At 45.9% G+C, this 16,736-nt stretch overlaps 1 protein-coding gene across 1 annotated transcript in view; it reads left to right on the top strand.

Moving 5' to 3' along the window:
* ifrd1 (interferon-related developmental regulator 1) overlaps positions 1–6,122 on the top strand; it is a 28,641-nt gene extending 22,519 nt beyond the window's left edge. Inside the window, exons 11-12 of the mRNA XM_072485295.1 lie at positions 5,196–5,291; positions 5,545–6,122. Coding sequence (XP_072341396.1) covers positions 5,196–5,291; positions 5,545–5,634 — 186 coding nt within the window. The 3' untranslated portion in view covers positions 5,635–6,122. The remainder of the gene's footprint in view (positions 1–5,195; positions 5,292–5,544) is intronic.
* Positions 6,123–16,736: the final 10,614 nt, after the last annotated feature.

The raw sequence follows: 16,736 nt of genomic DNA, 5'->3' as shown, positions 1-16,736 counted from the left end.
CTTTAATAAAAATATATATTTTTTTAAAATAGCACATTAAAGGAATGATCCATTTTGGGAAACTAGAATGTAGAAGCATTTTGGGTTGAGAGGAGAAATGATGAAAGGCAAGAAATCATTTATGGGAGTGGTGTACAGGCCCCCTAATTGTAACTACACAGTAGGACTGAGAATAAAGGAAGGGGTAATGGAAGTTTGTCAGGAAGGTTTGACTATAATCCTCGGGATGTATAGACTGGAAAGATCAGATGAGGAAGGGTAACTTGGATGAGCTGAGTATTTTGGGGATAATTTTTTTATTTTATTTTTAAAAATAAATTAGAGTACCCAATTAATTTTTTCCAATTAAGGGACAATTTAGCATGGTCAATCCACCTACTCTGCACATCTTTGGGTTGTGGGGGTGAAACCCATGCAGACACGAGGAGAATGTGCAAACTCCACACGGACAGTCACCCAGAGCCGGGATCGAACCTGGGACCTCATCGCCGTGAGGCAGCAGGGCTAACCCACTGCGCCACCGTGCTGCCTGTTGGGATAATTTCTTAAGAGCAGAACTTTCTGGTGCCAACCAGGGAGCAGGTAACATTAGACGTGGTACTGTGCAACAAGAGGATTAATTAACTCCTGGTGGAACCATCCATAGGTAGCAGCGAGCATATAATTGCATTTTACATTCAATTTGAGGGAAAGAAGAATGGGTCCAAGGCTAGTATTTTAAACTTTAAGGGCAGTTGAGAGCATGAAAGCAGTTATCTAAAGTGAACCAGCAAATTAGGTCAGTGGTAGACATTTAAAGGAAGTGTAATAGCTTTCTAAAATGGGAAACTACAGGCACATTACCTTAACCTCTTGTCACGGGCAAAGTTATTATTGAAGATGTTATAGCAGGATGCTTTTTTTTTTAACAACAAAAATGGCATTCGGGCAAAGTCAACATGCTTTTGAATGGTGCTTAACAAATTTATTGAAGTTGTTTTGAATGCATAACATGCTGCGGATAAATGGGAACTGCAAGAGAAACTACACATAGATTTCCGGAGGACATTTGAGAAGGTGGCACATCAAAGGGAAGATGAAAGCTCCTGATATAGGGAGGGGTAACACTGGCATGGATAGAGTGGCTAGCTAATAGGAAACGAGCATAGATGGGTCTTTCTTGTTGGCAGGTTGTGAAGTGGTGTGGCACAGGGATCAGTGCTGGGGCCTCGGCTTTTTACAATTTATATAAATTAATTGGATGTACGGACCAAAGGTAGTGTTACTAAATTTGCTGATGAGACCAAGATGGGTAGGAAAGTACAAGTTGTGAAGAGGACATAATGAATCTACAAAGATATGGGTCATGTTAGTGGTTTTCTTTTTATTGTGTAGCTTCTACATTTTCCTGTTTTTTTAGCTGCCAGCTTCTGAAAGGTGCTAGTCCATGCAGTATAGATTTTGGTTGCCAGCTACTAAGTGGTATTGCTGTGATCCACTAGGGTTTGTTGCTCTTTTTAGCCTTAGTTTTATTAGCTCTGATTATGTCACCTTTGCTCACGAGTCGCCAGGTATCTTTCTGATGCTGCCACATGGTTCAAGCTTGAGTTATGATTAATACGTCAGCACACCACTTATTAAGATTGAAATCAATGGTCATTTATGTACAGCAATAGATACTTGCACAATAATCCTACTATCTATATCAAAACCTACCACTACTGGCCAATACTTAACTTTTGGGGATGGCCCGTCAGGGAATCAAATGGTTTATCGAATTGGATCTGGCCTGCGGGATTCAAAAAGGCTGATACGGGTCGATGGCTAGGAGTCTCTATCGGGTAGCGATTGCTGGAGTCAAACTTACTGTTTCTGGTCTATGTTCTTGCGAAGGTTGTGTGCAGGAGACGGGAGAGAGCAATCTGAACTTGGCCCCTTAACTTATAGGGCCCAGGGTCTTCCTGCCTCTCTGGGAGGCCCTTGACCCTGAGTCCCAAGTGATTGGACTTGTTCCCAATCACTAGGTTCAATATGCTCCAATAATGGGGCGATTCCTCGATCGGGGGGTGGTCGTTCACCTGCCTTTGTTTCGGCCCGGCATTCGATTGCTAATATGTTGCAATTGTTCCCGGGGATAGCCGATTAAACTGCAGATGTCTGTGTTGATGTGCTGCTAATTGTCGTAGGTATCGATCTGGGCCGATTTCCCCAGAGCCGAATATGCTATTCTGTCTGCAGCTGTCTGTTTGTGCCCTGTTGGCTGCTTTTCCCATCAGCCTTTTTGGTTAGCCGTTTTATATCGGGTTTTGGCCAAATTAATAGGGAATCAGCCATTTTAGGCTGATTTATCCCTCCTTGTGATCCTAACACTAAGCGTGAAGGATCACATACATTTTTGTCCTTTCCGTTCCCTGACCGGGGGGGACACCTACATGGCCACTACTCTGACCCTAGCTATGCACAAAAATTTACCTAAACAATGGCGCTATGTCAGGCAGGGGCATGCATCGACAAAAATAAAAACTTGGAACCTCTAATTTTACCTAAATACACTCATCAAGCATTGTATCATCCTATCTCTCTAAAACATACAACAACAATCCTAACATTCCATATACTCTTTCCTGGCTTGGCAGTCAAGCTCAGGATCATACATCTTTTTGTTCATGACCCGTTTTGTACATCTTTTATTTACAGAAAAACGCAAGTGCATGTTTTACTATTCTGGTTTCATAGGTCACTGGGGTCTGGTCATACCCGAATATAGGGGATCGGATCCGATATACCGGGGTTTGAGCGCAGTACGCTCTCCTCCATTTGCGGAGGTGCATAGTCTGCACTGCACAGCAGAGTATTGCCAATGCTAATAGTGCTTCAATGACGTACGATAAGGAGTACCAAGTTATGAACTTGGCACACCAGGATAATGCAGCGTGGCTGGTGACTGGGCCCTCGGTACTGCAGGGCAGTGAAACATTAACGGCAGGGGGGGTTTGGAGTAATGGGGTCCGCGGTCCTGCGCGACACGGCACACTTGGCACTGGTCCACCATTGGGAAGTTTATCATCCAAATGTTCCTGGATGTAAATAGCATGAGGCAGCAACCCAAGGGTCGCCTAAATAAATAAAACTGTTTTGAAAGGAAAAGGTCGAATGAGGTGCGTATGGGCCGCGACGGGTAAGATTTGGATGGAGTCCCCGGGTAGGACGGCTACCAATACCGTATGTCCCCTACCTGAGTGTTTTTGACCAGTGGGGGGGTCCCCAGGCAGGGCGGGTCTCATGCCGTTTCTCCACTGCCTGAGCAACCGACAAGAACAGGCAAAAATGTAGTCGTCATGGTGAGGTTGCTGCTGTGATTCTACCGTCAAATCAGATTGGGTATCTGGCACTTGAACCAGTACCAGCTGAAAAGCTAGTGCTGTGCTTCTACCCTCGAATGAGAACAGGTATCAGCTAAAGTCTGAAGACTAGCTAGTTCTAAATGGTTTCGGGTGAATGGGTGTGTGACGGTGAGAAAAATTCTCCTGTTGGATGAACAACACTTAAACAAACATACAAACAACATAAAGCATCCTGCAGGTTCCATCAGGGACAACACTTTCCCAAGTGTTTCCTTTAAATCATCATGTGGACACCTCAGTTCTCTGTTGCGAACAGGGTCATGAAGGGGTTGGCGGATTGGGGGTCTGACTTGGGGTCGTCCCCTTCTCCCGGGTGCCAGATTCTGGAGTGAATTAATGGAGAGGGCTGTGTGGTATGAGTTGGGGTTGCGCTCATCGTTGCGGACGAGTCTAGGAGTTGTCACGGTGCCAATGGCGTTCGTCAAGTTGTGTGGGGACAAAGTCGGGTTCGTCCGTGTGGGTCGGTGGTGTGGTTTGTTTTAAGAAAGTGATGAGGAAGGGATCACTGGAGTCGAACTCTGAGTCGCTGGATGTGGGTCCAGGATAGTAGGGAGGCGTGCTGTGGCTGTCGTTAGTCACAGTCGCTGTCTCTGCTGCTGTAGTCTGGGTGTTCCGGGGCAGAGTGTAAATTGAGGGTGGAGTCGGGGGCGAGTCCGTGTCTGGGCTGGACGTGGTGGGGGTTGGTGTGCTCGCGTTGGCTGTGGGTGGGGTTTGGTCTGCTGCATCAGGCATGACGTGGTGGGTGTGGTTTGTGTGTGCTCCATAAGCCTTTAACTGGTTTATGTGAAACCACGCAGTCTTACCATTTGGATGTTTGATTTTATATACCGATGGGCTTACTTTATCCGTAATGGAGTACGGACCCGAGTATTTTGGAGACCAAAATGTGCTGGGGTTATACACCGACATCATCACTTGTTGTCCTATATTATACTCTGTTGCATGTACTGCCTTATCAAAACAGGCCTTGCTCTGTTTTCTTAGTGCCCAGTTTAACAGCAGCTGCTAACTGAGCCGTTTTTACATTTGCAAGTAATTGCTCAACGGCTTTCTCGTGGGTGAGGGCCGTAACTTCAGGGCTGGTCAGGTCTAAACCCAACAAGTACTCTGTCCCTTTCATGGGGCATCTGGTCATGAGGGTGTGTGGGGTGTAACCTGTGGAGGTGGAAACAGTGTTACGCAAAAACATCAGCGCAAAAGGGAGGACAGAATCCCAAGTGGTGGTGTTCTGCTGGACCATTTTTCTAAGGGTGGTTTTTAGGGTCCGATTCATGTGCTCCACTTTACCACTCGACTGTGGGTGGTACGCAATGTGTTGGGTTATGCCAAATATCGTGAGGACGTTCTGCATGACCCATCCCCTAAAGTGAGAACTTTGGTCCGATTCAATACTGCGGGGGAGTCCCCATCTTGTAAAAATGTGGTGGGTTAGGATTTTGGCTGTGGTTTTCGCGGTGTTGGTGCAGGCTGGAAATGCTTCCACCCGCTTTGTAAAAGTGTCTATGACCACCAGAAAGCTCAATTTATTTTGTTCCGTACATGCTCCAGAATTATATCTTTCTGAAATGCTTGATTGTCTATTTTATATAAATGAACATGAATGGTTTTGTTTTGAGAAGCAAGTCTTCCACTATATTCACCAGGCATATAAATGGCACAGTGAAGCTGCTTTGAGTGAATGAGGTGATTGTGAATTTTGACTCTTAAGTTGCCTAGTGACTTGTTGCCTAGTGACCTGTTTGGTCAACATGAGAAGTGTTTTTGTGGGAGCCAAAAAGTCATTAATATGTTATTGATGTCTTTGTTAAACAGGCTAACGAATTTGTGCGCAGTGTCTTTGAGCTAGGACCACCACTGTTGCTTGATGCTGCTACACTCAAAGCAACCAAAACTTCTCGCGTGGAACGGGTAAGGCAAAAAATTGCATTCTCACCAGTAAATTGATCACCGGCATTGTATTAAGAATGTGATTGGAGAAGAAAATGTAGTGCAGAGTAAGTCTGTATTTGAAAGAGTTGACTGGATTGAAATTTTCTGATCAGATGATTACCAACTTGTATTTCCAAAAGTAACCCTAATTGTTTGTCATAAGTGGTAGACAAAACAATAAAAAATATAGTTTTAAGTAATGAAAATATCTTTCACTTGCTCTATTTTTCAGCACTTTTACAACGCTGCTGTTTGCAAGGCTAGAACAAAGGCCAGGAACAAGTTCCGTGACAAGAGAATAGACATTGGAGAATACGTTTAAATTCTTGCCAGAATTCAGTGGAAGGTTTTCTCTGGGCTGTGTAACTATCATAATTAATTTTGTTAGATATAGCCAATGGGGGAAATTTTTTTTTTTTTTTCTCCTTCCGTTTCCCCCTTTTTTTTTTTTTTCCCCCTCTTCTGCCCGTTAATCCGGCCTCCCTCGTAAATGTTCACCTGGTCATGCTCAAGTTTCCAATCACTTCTAAATATCAACTCACCACCTGAGCCTAGGTGCAATGGATTCCTCTATTTATTTTATAACTATGTTTGCACAAACGGGAATGATGCTACTTAATTTGTACATGAATTAGTATAAGTGAACTTTTGTAACTCTAGGTTGACTTGCAGTCGGTATCATATAATGCTATAATGTTCATGTTTAATGTGGTCAGAATTTTAAATTTATACAGTAAACATTGCATCCACTTCATGCTGACATTGTGATGTCCATTTGATCAATAAATGCATTTATGAAAAAACTGGCAATTGTCGTTGTGTCAACTGGCTAAAAAACGTTTGTAAATATAAATTGAGAGATTTCAGAAAACAACCATTTAAATACAGCACCACAGATACAATTGGAAATCCTTGGCAGGCCTGACAGCACCTTTGGAGAGGGAAAGTTAACATTTCAGCTTGGTGATCCTTTGTGTTCTGATGAAAGATCATCGGCCTGAAAGGTCAATTCTGTTTCTTTCCCTACATGTATGCTGATGTTCTCAGTATTTCCAACATTTACCGTTTTCATTTCAGATCTGCAGCACTTTAGTTGTTTGTTAGAGATACACTGGTCTGCACTATCCTTTATCGTAAATGTCTAAATATAAAAATCCTGCTGTGATAAATAACTGTAGTGACCAAGATGTACATCTTTACCCAAGCTCAAAGATCCCACATACCTTGATACTCTAGAAATGCCTGCCTGTTCTATCTACATAAAATAGACCAACTCTGCATTAATCCGTTCTTTAGTGGAAACCAAGCTGGCATCTTGAAAAAGTCTGGTCGTGGACTACAGCACAGTACAGGCCCTTGGGGCCCAACAAATCAACCTACTCCCAATCATTCTAGTGCACTCCATATGCCTATCCAATAACCGCTTGAAAGTATCCGACTCCACTACCATAGTTGGGAGTGCGTTCATGCCCCAACCACTTTCTGAATAAAGAACCGACCTCTGACATCCCTGCTATATCTTCCACCATGAACCTTCTAGTTATGCCCCCTTGTAACAGCTACGTCCACCTGAGGAAAAAGTCGCTGAACGTTCACTCTATCCCTCATCTTATACACCTCCAATTAAGTCACCTCTCATCCTCTCCCTCATCCTCCTTCGCTCCAATGAGAAAAGCCCTAGCTCCCTCAACCTTTCCTCATAAGACCTACCCTCCAATACAGGCAGCATCCCTGTAAATCTCCTTTGCACCCTTTCCAATGCTTCCACATCCTTCCTATAATGAGGTGACCAGAACTGCACACAATACTCAATGTGGTCTAACCAAGGTCTTGTACAGTTGCAGCATAACCTCAAGGCTCTTAAACTCAATCCTCCTGTTAATAAATGCTAACACATTATAGGCTTTCTTCACGGCTCTATCCACTTGGGTGGCAACTTTCAGCGATTTATGGACATGAACTCCGAGATTTCTCTGCTCCTTCATATTCTTCAGAACCCTGCCGTTAACCCTGTAATATGCATTCAAATTTGTCCAACAAAATGAATCACCTCACTTATCAGGGTTAAACTCCATCTGCCACTTTTCAGCCCAGCTCTGCATCCTATCAATGTCGCTTTGCAGCCTACAACAGCCCTCCACATTATCCACTACTCCACCAATCCTGGTGTCATCAGCAAATTTACTAACCCAACCTTCAACTCCATCATCCAAGTCATTGATAAAAATCACAAACAGCAGAGGACCCAGCACTGATCCCTGTGGTACACTGCTGGTGACTGGGCTCCAGGATAAATTTACCATCTACCACCATCCTCTGTCTTCTATGTGATAGCCAGTTACTGATCCAATTGGCCTCTATGCCATGCCTCCTTACTTTTGGGGACCATGGGGCACCTTCTCAAACGCCTTACTAAAATCCATGTATGACATCAACTACTCTACCTTCATCTATGTACTTAGTTACCTCCTCAAAGAACACAATCAAACTTGATGCAAGACTTACCCCTCAAATCCGTGCTGACTATCCTGGATTAAGTTGTCTCTTTCCAAATGATCATAAATCCTATCCCTCCGGACCCTTTCCAATAATTTACCTATGACCGATGTGAGACTAACCGGCCTATAATTCCCAGGGTTATACCTATTCCCTTGAACGGCAGTTCCAATTGGAAATAAATACTTCAGGTACTGACAGTGTTTATTTGTAAAAGAAGGAAAAGTAGGACAACTCGTTGAGCTCCCAGGATGGCAAAAGAACTGAAGTGCAAAATGAAGCAGAAATAGGGTGACCAACACCAGCCCAACAATCGGGTGAGAAATGGGCTGTGGCAGTACAGTGACGCAGTGGGTTAGCCCTGCTGCCTCACGGTGCCGAGTTCCCAGGTTCGATCCCGGCTCTAGGTCACTCCGTGTGGAGTTTGCACATTCTGTGTTTGTGGGTTTTGCCCCCACAACCCAAAGATGTGCAGGGTGGGTGGATTGGCCACACTAAATCGCCCCTTAATTGGAAAAAATGAATTGGACACTTCTTTTTTAAAAAAAAAAAAAAAAAAAAAAATGTTTTTAAGTGAGAAACGGGCTGAACGAAGAAAACCCAGAGGAACTGATAATAGAAACAAGGAGGGTAAAGCGAAACCACGAGGAAACTGGCATCCAAATTCCCACTGAATCCAAAGGCCGTCGACGGGCACGAACAGGAAGAGGAGGAGCTGACCCACACCAAACTGGACCAACGCATGAGAAAGGACATGGCCGAGGCACCAAACGGGCGTCCTGCTTCGGTCCCGAACAAGGAAGAAGACGCTGCCGAAGCCACTGTGAAAGAGGAGGCTCCCAAGACACCAGACAAGCTCAAAACTGCCGGAGGAGTCACCTGACGCACTGGCCGCACAAAAGCTGACAGACTACCAGGATGCACGAGCCACGACCCTCCATCTCCCCGGACCTGGGAACCGCCCCACCAGAGCGGAAGTCCGCAAACGGCAGACTGCCACCCAGGATGAGCAAACAGTGCCCCAGGAGGCCAGGTAGCTCTACCACATGGACACAGGAGCAGCAGGAGGCCACCAAACCTCACCAGCCCGCCCCACCACCCAACAAGATCACGGCTGACCTGACTGCAACCACCCCCCGGAGGACAAAAGCCCACCCTGCCCACGCCTCCAGCCCTCCAACATCTGCTGAAGCTGACACCAAAGATCCACAGATTTCTGGCTAACTTTCTCTGCTGATTGGCTGTTGCGGGGAAGGTTTGCATCAGTGCATTGCGGTCACTGCATCCAGAAAGTGTACCTGAGCAAGACACCCTAGGTGTTCAATAAAGGCAAGCATCCAGCGGAGAGCAGTAGAGTGGAGCTGCTGATTGGCTGTTGCGGGGAGAATTTGCGTCAGTGCATTGCGGTCACTTTCGACAGTTCAACCCGAAACACATCGTCAGTGTTTTCCCTCCCTACCACCTCTAACCAAAACAAAAAGACAATCACCAAGGATCCCAGCCGAGTAGAGATCATGAGGGAGACTCGAGGGCAGGTAGAAGTAGAAAAGTTGAACCGTGGCGTCACAGCCTGCAGGTAAGTGATTGGCTGGTGACTGGCAAGTAGTTTTTCTTTTCCCTGAGGTATTCAACTGAAAGACCGTGAAATAGCGGCGGAGACACTGGATAAAAGAGTGCAAGGAGAGCGGCAGGGGCACCGTGAAGAGCGTGAGGAGAGCGGCAGGGACACAGGATAAAAGAGCGTGAGGAGAAGCGGCCTTCAGATTTTCGGCAGGAACAACGGTCTGTCGGGAAGGTAAGTTTACCTCCTTTTTAAAAACTTGCAGGAGAAGCGGCCTTCAGATTTTCGGTGGGGGCAGTGGCCAGGGGTCTGTCGGAAGGTAAGTTTTCCTCTTTGAAAACTTACCTTGAAGAGTGACATCACAGCAAAGCAGTGACCTGATTGGCTGGTAAGGAAAGTGCTCCAATGAGCAGTAGCTGGGAGAAATTTAACTCTTCGTGTGTTGGTAAGTATTGTGATTGGTAAGTATTGTGATTAGTAAATAAAATCTTTATTCCTTTCACTTATTCATTATTTCATTTTATTGGAAACCATTAAGGTAAAGTGTAAAAATGGCAAGCGATCCCAGACCCGTGTTATGCTTCTCGTGCTCAATGTGGGAGTTCAGGGATGCAGCCGATGCCCCTGACTCTTTCATGTGCGGGAAGTGTCCAGCTGCAGCTCCTGTTAGACCGCATGATGGCTCTGGAGCTGCGGATGGACTCACTTTGGAGCATCCGCGATGCTGAGGAAGTAGTGGATAGCACGTTAATGAGTTGGTCACACAGCAGATTAGGATTGGTGAGGGAGACCGGGAATGGGTGACCAATAGGCAGAGGAAGAGCAGGAAGGCAGTGCAGGTGCCCCTGCAGTCATCTCCCTCCAAAACAGGTATACCATTTTGGATACTGTTGGGGGAGATGACTCACAGGGGGAAGGCAGGAGTAGCCAGGCTCATGGCACCGTGGCTGGCTCTGCTGCACAGAAAGGTGGGAAAAAGACTGGCAGGTCTATAGTCATAGGGGATTCAATCGTAAGGGGAGTAGACAGGCGTTTCTGTGGTCGGAAGCGAGACTCCTGAATGGTATGTTGCCTCCCGGGTGCACGGGTCAGGGATGTCTCACATCGGCTGCAGGACATACTGAAGGGGGAGGGTGAACAGCCTGTTACCATGGTGCATATAGGCAACGATTTAGGTAAAAAAACGGGATGAGGTCCGACAATCAGAATTTAGGGAGCTAGGAGAAGTTTTAAAAAGTAGGACCTCAAAGGTAGTAATCTCAGGATTGCTACCAGTGCCACGAGACGGTCAGAGTGGAAATTCAAGAATAGTCAATGAATACGTGGCTTGAGAGATGGTGCAGGAGGGAGGGGTTCAGATTTTTGGGACATTGGAACCGATTCTGGGGGCGGTGGGACCATTACAAATTGGACAGTCTACACCTGGGCAGGACTGGAACCAATGTCCTAGGGGGTGCTTTTGCTAACACTGTTGGGGAGGTTTTAAACTAATGTGGCAGGGGGATGGGAACCAGATTAGGAAGTTAGAGGTCAGTAAAGAGGCAGCAACTAAAGTACTAGATAAACTCAATGTGACACACGGAAAGATGATTAACGCAAAGGGACAGGTGGTCTGAGGTGCATTTGTTTCAATGAGAGACGTGTAGCAGGTAAGGCAGATGAACTTGGGGCTTGGATTCGTACCTGGGAACATGATGTTATTGGTATTACTGAGACTTGGTTGAGGGAAGGGCAAGACTGGCCACTAAATATCCCAGGGTATAGATGCTTCAGGAGGGATAGAGAGGGAGGTAAAAGGGGTGGAGGAGTTGCATTACTGGTCAGAGATGGTATCACAGCTGTGATTAAGGAGAGCACGGTGGAGGATTCGAGCACGGAGCACGATGGGTAGAGCTAAGAAATAGGAAGGGTGCAGTAACATTGTTGGGACTTTACTACAGGGCTCCCAAAAGCGAGCGTGAAGTAGAGGTACAAATATGTAGACAGATTATAGAAAAATGTAGGAGCAATAGGGTGGTCGTGATGGGAGATTTTAACTTCCCCAACATTGAATGGGGCTCATGTAGTGTTGGAGGAATAGATGGAGCAGAATTTGTAACGAGCATCCAGGAGAGTTTTTTTAGAGCAGTATGTAAATAGTCCAACTCTGGAAGGGGCCATACTGGACCTGGTATTGGGGAATGATCCCAGCCAGGTGGTTGAAGTTTCTGTCGGTGATTACTTTGGGAATAGCATTCACAATTCCGTAAGTTTTAGAATACTCGTGGACAAAGACGAGAGTGGTCCTAAAGGAAGAGTGCTAAATTGGGGAAAGGCCAAGTATAACAAAATTCGGCAGGAGCTAGGGAATGTGGATTGGGAGCAGCTCTTTAAGGGTAAATCCACATTTGAAATGTGGGCGTCTTTTAAGGAAAGGTTGATTAGAGTGCAGGACAGACATATCCCTGTGAAAATGAGGGATAGAAATGGCAAGATTAGGGAACCATGGATGACGGGTGGAATTGTGAGACTAGCCAAGATGAAAAATGAAGCATACATCAGATCTAGGCGACTTAAATCTGATGAAGCTTTGGAGGAATATCGAAGGTAGGACAAATCTCAAACGCGCAATAAAGAGGGCTAAAAGGGGTCATGAAATATCTTTGGCTAACGGGGTTAAGGAAAATCCCAAAGCCTTTTATTCGTATATAAGGAGCAAGAGGGTAACTAGAGAAAGGATTGGCCAACTCAAAAGACAAAAGAGGGAATTTATGCGTGGAGTCAGAGGAAATGGGTGAGGTTCTTAATGAGTACTTTGCATCGGTATTCACCAAGGCTTTCGAGAGGGTGCAGAAGAGATTTACCAGAATGTTGCCTGGTATGGAGGGCATTAGCTATGAGGAGCGGTTGAATAAACTCTGTTTGTTCTCACTGGAACGAAGGAGGTTGAGGGGAGACCTGATAGAGGTATACAGAATTATGAGGGGCATAGACAGAGTGGATAGTCAGAGGCTTTTCCCCAGGGTAGAGGGGTCAATTACTAGGGGGCATAGGTTTAAGGTGAGAGGGGCAAGGTTTAGAGTAGATGTACGAGGCAAGTTTTTTACGCAGAGGGTAGTGGGTGCCTGGAACTCGCTACCGGAGGAGGTAGTGGAAGCAGGGACGATAGGGACATTTAAGGGGCATCTTGACAAATACATGAATAGGATGGGAATAGAAGGATACGGACCCAGGAAGTGTAGAAGATTGTAGTTTAGTCGGGCAGCATGGTCGGCACGGGCTTGGAGGGCCGAAGGGCCTGTTCCTGTGCTGTACATTTCTTTGTTCTTTGAGAGGAACATGAAAGATGTTGAGGCTAGGGATGGATGTTCAAATACTCTAGGTCAAGTCGGCATAAGGAAGGGGGAAGTTTTAGGTATTCTAAAAGGCATTAAGGTGGACAAGTCCCCAGGTCAGGATGGGATCTATCCCAGGTTACTGAGGGAAGCGAGGGACAAAATAGTTGGGGCCTTAACAGATATCTTTGCAGCATCCTTGAGCATAGGTGAGGCCCTGGAAGACTGGGGAATTGCTAATGGTGTCCCTTTGTTTAAGAAGGGTAGCAGGGAATTATAGACCTGTGAGCTTGACGTCAGTGGTGTAGCCACCTGAGCTGGCCACTTCCTGACTTAAAATGGAGAACTGCAAAGGCTGAAGGGAAATTCAGCCGACACTGGCAACAACTAGCAGGTGCAAGTTTACTGTGTATTAGACTCTGCAGAAACCCAGACCGCATCGATACAAGCAGCCATCTGCATAGTAATGTAGCAGCCATCTACATAGTAATGAGCAATCCCCGGAAATAATCGAAACATTTTGAGGTAAGCCAAGTCAGACTCCTCCGGCGCCAGCAGGAGCCAACACAAAAGAGGTTAACGGACACTTGAAGACCGCCCAATGATCAGGGAACAGCTCCAGTACTGGAGAAATCGAACCAAGCGATTGGAACGAAGTCCAATCACTTGAAACCAGGTACGGGGTCCGTCCTGAGGGCAGGAAGACCCTTGGGACTATAAAGTAAAGCCCCCAAGTTCAAATCGTTCTTCTTGACAAGGTCACTCGGCAACACGAAGCAGCCCTTAATGGTGACCTGTCCAGCTGCCTCAAAAGAAGTAAGTCTCAAGTCAATGCTCGCTACGAGATGGACGCTCCTCGCTACCAGTCTATACCAGCTTTTGAATCCTGCAGTTTCAGAACCCGAACGAAAGGCCATTTGTCCCCTGACCTGGTGGGCCAGTCCGAAGCTAAGTATAGGCCTGTTAGTGACAGAAAAACCTAGAAAGTAGAGTTTATTTTATGCATGAGTAGTGATTTACTGTGTATAATGTGTATTAATTTGAATCTTACTAATTGGTGTGTTGAGTTATTGATCATTACCTGAACTTGAACCTTGTGGCGGTATCATAAAGATACCTGGCGACTCTAGAGCAAAGGTATAAAACAGAGCCAATTGAACCAACCAAAAGTTAGCAACAGTGGTAGGCAAACTGTTGGAGAAGACAGACTTCTCAGTGATGGTTTTGTGCAGGGATGGTCATGTCTTACAAACCTAATAGAATTCTTTGAGGAAGTGACAACATTAATTGATGAGAGAAGGGCTGTAGATGTCATGTACATGGACTTCAGTAAGGCGTGTGATAAAGATTCCCATGGCAGGTTCATGGAAAAAGTAAGTCTTATGGGGTTCAGGGTGTACTAGTTAGCTGGATAAAGAACTGGCTGGGCAACCGGAGACACTAGTGATGGAAGGGAGTGTCTCAAAATGGAGAAAGGTGACCAGTGGTGTTCCACAGGGATCCGTGCTCTGACCACTGTTTGTGATATACATAAATGATCTGGACGAAGGTAGAGGAAGGTAGCAGATGATGCTAAGATTAGTGGAGTTGCAGATAGCGAGGAGGACTGTCTGAGAATACAGCAAAATATAGACAGATTGGAGATTTGGGCAGAGAAATGGCAGATGGAGTTCAATGCAGGCAAATGTGAGATGATGCATTTTGGAAGATCTAATTCCAGAGCGGACTGTATGGTCAATGGAAGAGTCCTGGGGAAAATTGATGTACAGAGAGATCTGGGAGTTCAGGTCCATTGTACCCTGAAGGTGGCAACGCAGGTCGATAGAGTGGTCAAGAAGGCATACAGCATGCTTGCCTTCATTGGACAGGGTATTGAGTACAAGAGTCGGCAAGTCATGTTACAGTTGTATCTGACTTTGGTTAGGCCACATTTTGAATACTGCGTGCAGTTCTGGGCACCACATTACCAGAAGGATGTGGATGCTTTCGAGAGGGTGCAGAGGAGGTTCACCAAGATGTTGCCTGGTATGGAGGGTGCTAGCTATGAAGAAAGGTTGAGTAGATTAGGTTTGTTTTCGTTGGAAAGACAGAGGTTGAGGGGGGACCTGATTGAGGTCTACAAAATTATGAGGTATGGACAGGGTGGATAGCAACAAGCTTTTTCTAAGAATGGGCGTGTCAGTTACAAGGGGTCACGATTTCAAGGTGAGAGGGGGAAAGTTTAAGGGAGATGTGCGTGGAAAGTTTTTTACGCAGAGGGTGGTGGGTACCTGGAACGCTTTGCCAGCAGAGGTGGTAAAGGTGGGCACAATAGCATCATTTAAGATGCATCGAGACCGATATATGAACGGGCGGGGAACAGAGGGAAGTAGATCCTTGTAAAATAGGCGACGGGTTTAGATAAAGGATCTGGATCGGCGCAGGCTGGGAGGGCTGAAGGGCCTGTTCCTGTGCTGTAATTTTCTTTGTGTTTTTTTTTCTTTTGGTCCTTGCATCAAATGTCACTAGGGGCGGCATGGTAACAGTTGTTAGCACTGTTGCTTCAGTGCCAGGGTCCTGGGTTTGACATGTTAGGTGAATTGGACATTCTGAATTCACTGTACCCGAACAGGCACGAGTGTGGTAACTCGGGGATTTTCACAGTAATTTCATTGCAGTCTTAATGTAAGCCTACACTAATAAAGATTACATGCACTTTCCTATGGAGAGGTTAATAGCTGCAAGGTCATGGACTTCCAAGGCACACTTGAAGGTATTACTCTTTTTGTTACCAAGCTGATGTCTTCGACTTTCCTACTGAGCACCATGTACCTTGAGGATTACAATATTTCAAGAAGGCCCCAATGTCATAGAAGGGCTGTGGAATTGGCAGTAAATATGGTCTTCATACCAAAGAGCAACAAAATTTTAGGGCGCGATCTTCCAGCCATGCTGCGCCAGAAAAGCATCTCACTGAGGCGCAATGTGCCCAGTGAAAGCCGGGAGACCCACCCCCTGGGATCTACCCAGCTTGCCTGACTAGATTCAATACACTCTTGCGAGATGTTGCAAGGTGAATCCTGCCCACAATGGGCGGGATCACTTTTTAGCAAATCTGCATATTAGAACGAGGCAGTAAGCCTTGCTCTAATGTGCAGATTCCCATGGTACCGGAGGCTTTGGGATTCAATCACTTTGTCTTGGGCAAGCGCCTTTTGGTACTGGTCTGTACAAACGGGGACCAGATGGAACGGCACTCGTGGGGATCTCCAAGGGGATCGGAGGCCCCCAGCTGCATGCCCTTTGGGCAGGGTGATGCCCTGGCACTGGTGCCAGCCTGGCACAGCTGAGGTGCCAAGGTAGCACTGCCAGGGTACCAAGCTGGCATTGTTTGTGTGCAATCGGGCTGGGGTACCCTCCCATGTTGCATTCGGGCGGGGGGTGCGGGCAGGTCAGGGATTCTTTTCAGACCTCTGAGACCGGGACGCCTAAACTAATCCATGCTGACTATCTTGACTAGTCCATACTTTTCTATGTGACAGTTAATCCGATCTCTCAGGATTGCTTCTAATAATTTGCCCACGACTGACGTAAGACTAACTGGCCTATAATTGTTTGGCATTTCCTATAATCTCTTGGGACCATGTTTTCATTTCTCCAGTCTGCCGGTACCTCTCCTGTATTTAGTGAGGATTGGAAAATCATCGTCTGCGCATCTGCTATCTCCTATATCCTCCCTGACCTTCAGTAGCCTTGGAAACAATCTATCTGGTCCTGGTGACTTGTCAACTTTCAAGGATTCCAATCCTTCGCGTACTTCCTCTCTCCTTATGCTTATCCCATCCAATATCTGTTCCTCCTGGACTACTATATTTGCATCATCCATTTCCTTTGTAAACACAGTCAAGTGGACAAACCTGGAGCTTCTATACTGTGGCATATGAAGCCAAATTAACTTGAATTCTATGATTTCAGCCGACATTTTGTAAATGTCTTAACATCTCAAGCAATTTATATAAGACAAACTAAAGCCACTTATGTCCCTTTGGTTTCAACTTCAATTATGGAAAGCAC

Source organism: Scyliorhinus torazame, chromosome 19 (genome assembly GCF_047496885.1).
Source record: "Scyliorhinus torazame isolate Kashiwa2021f chromosome 19, sScyTor2.1, whole genome shotgun sequence".
In the NCBI taxonomy this organism is placed as follows: domain Eukaryota; kingdom Metazoa; phylum Chordata; class Chondrichthyes; order Carcharhiniformes; family Scyliorhinidae; genus Scyliorhinus; species Scyliorhinus torazame.
This window is presented reverse-complemented; position numbering and strand designations above follow the sequence as displayed.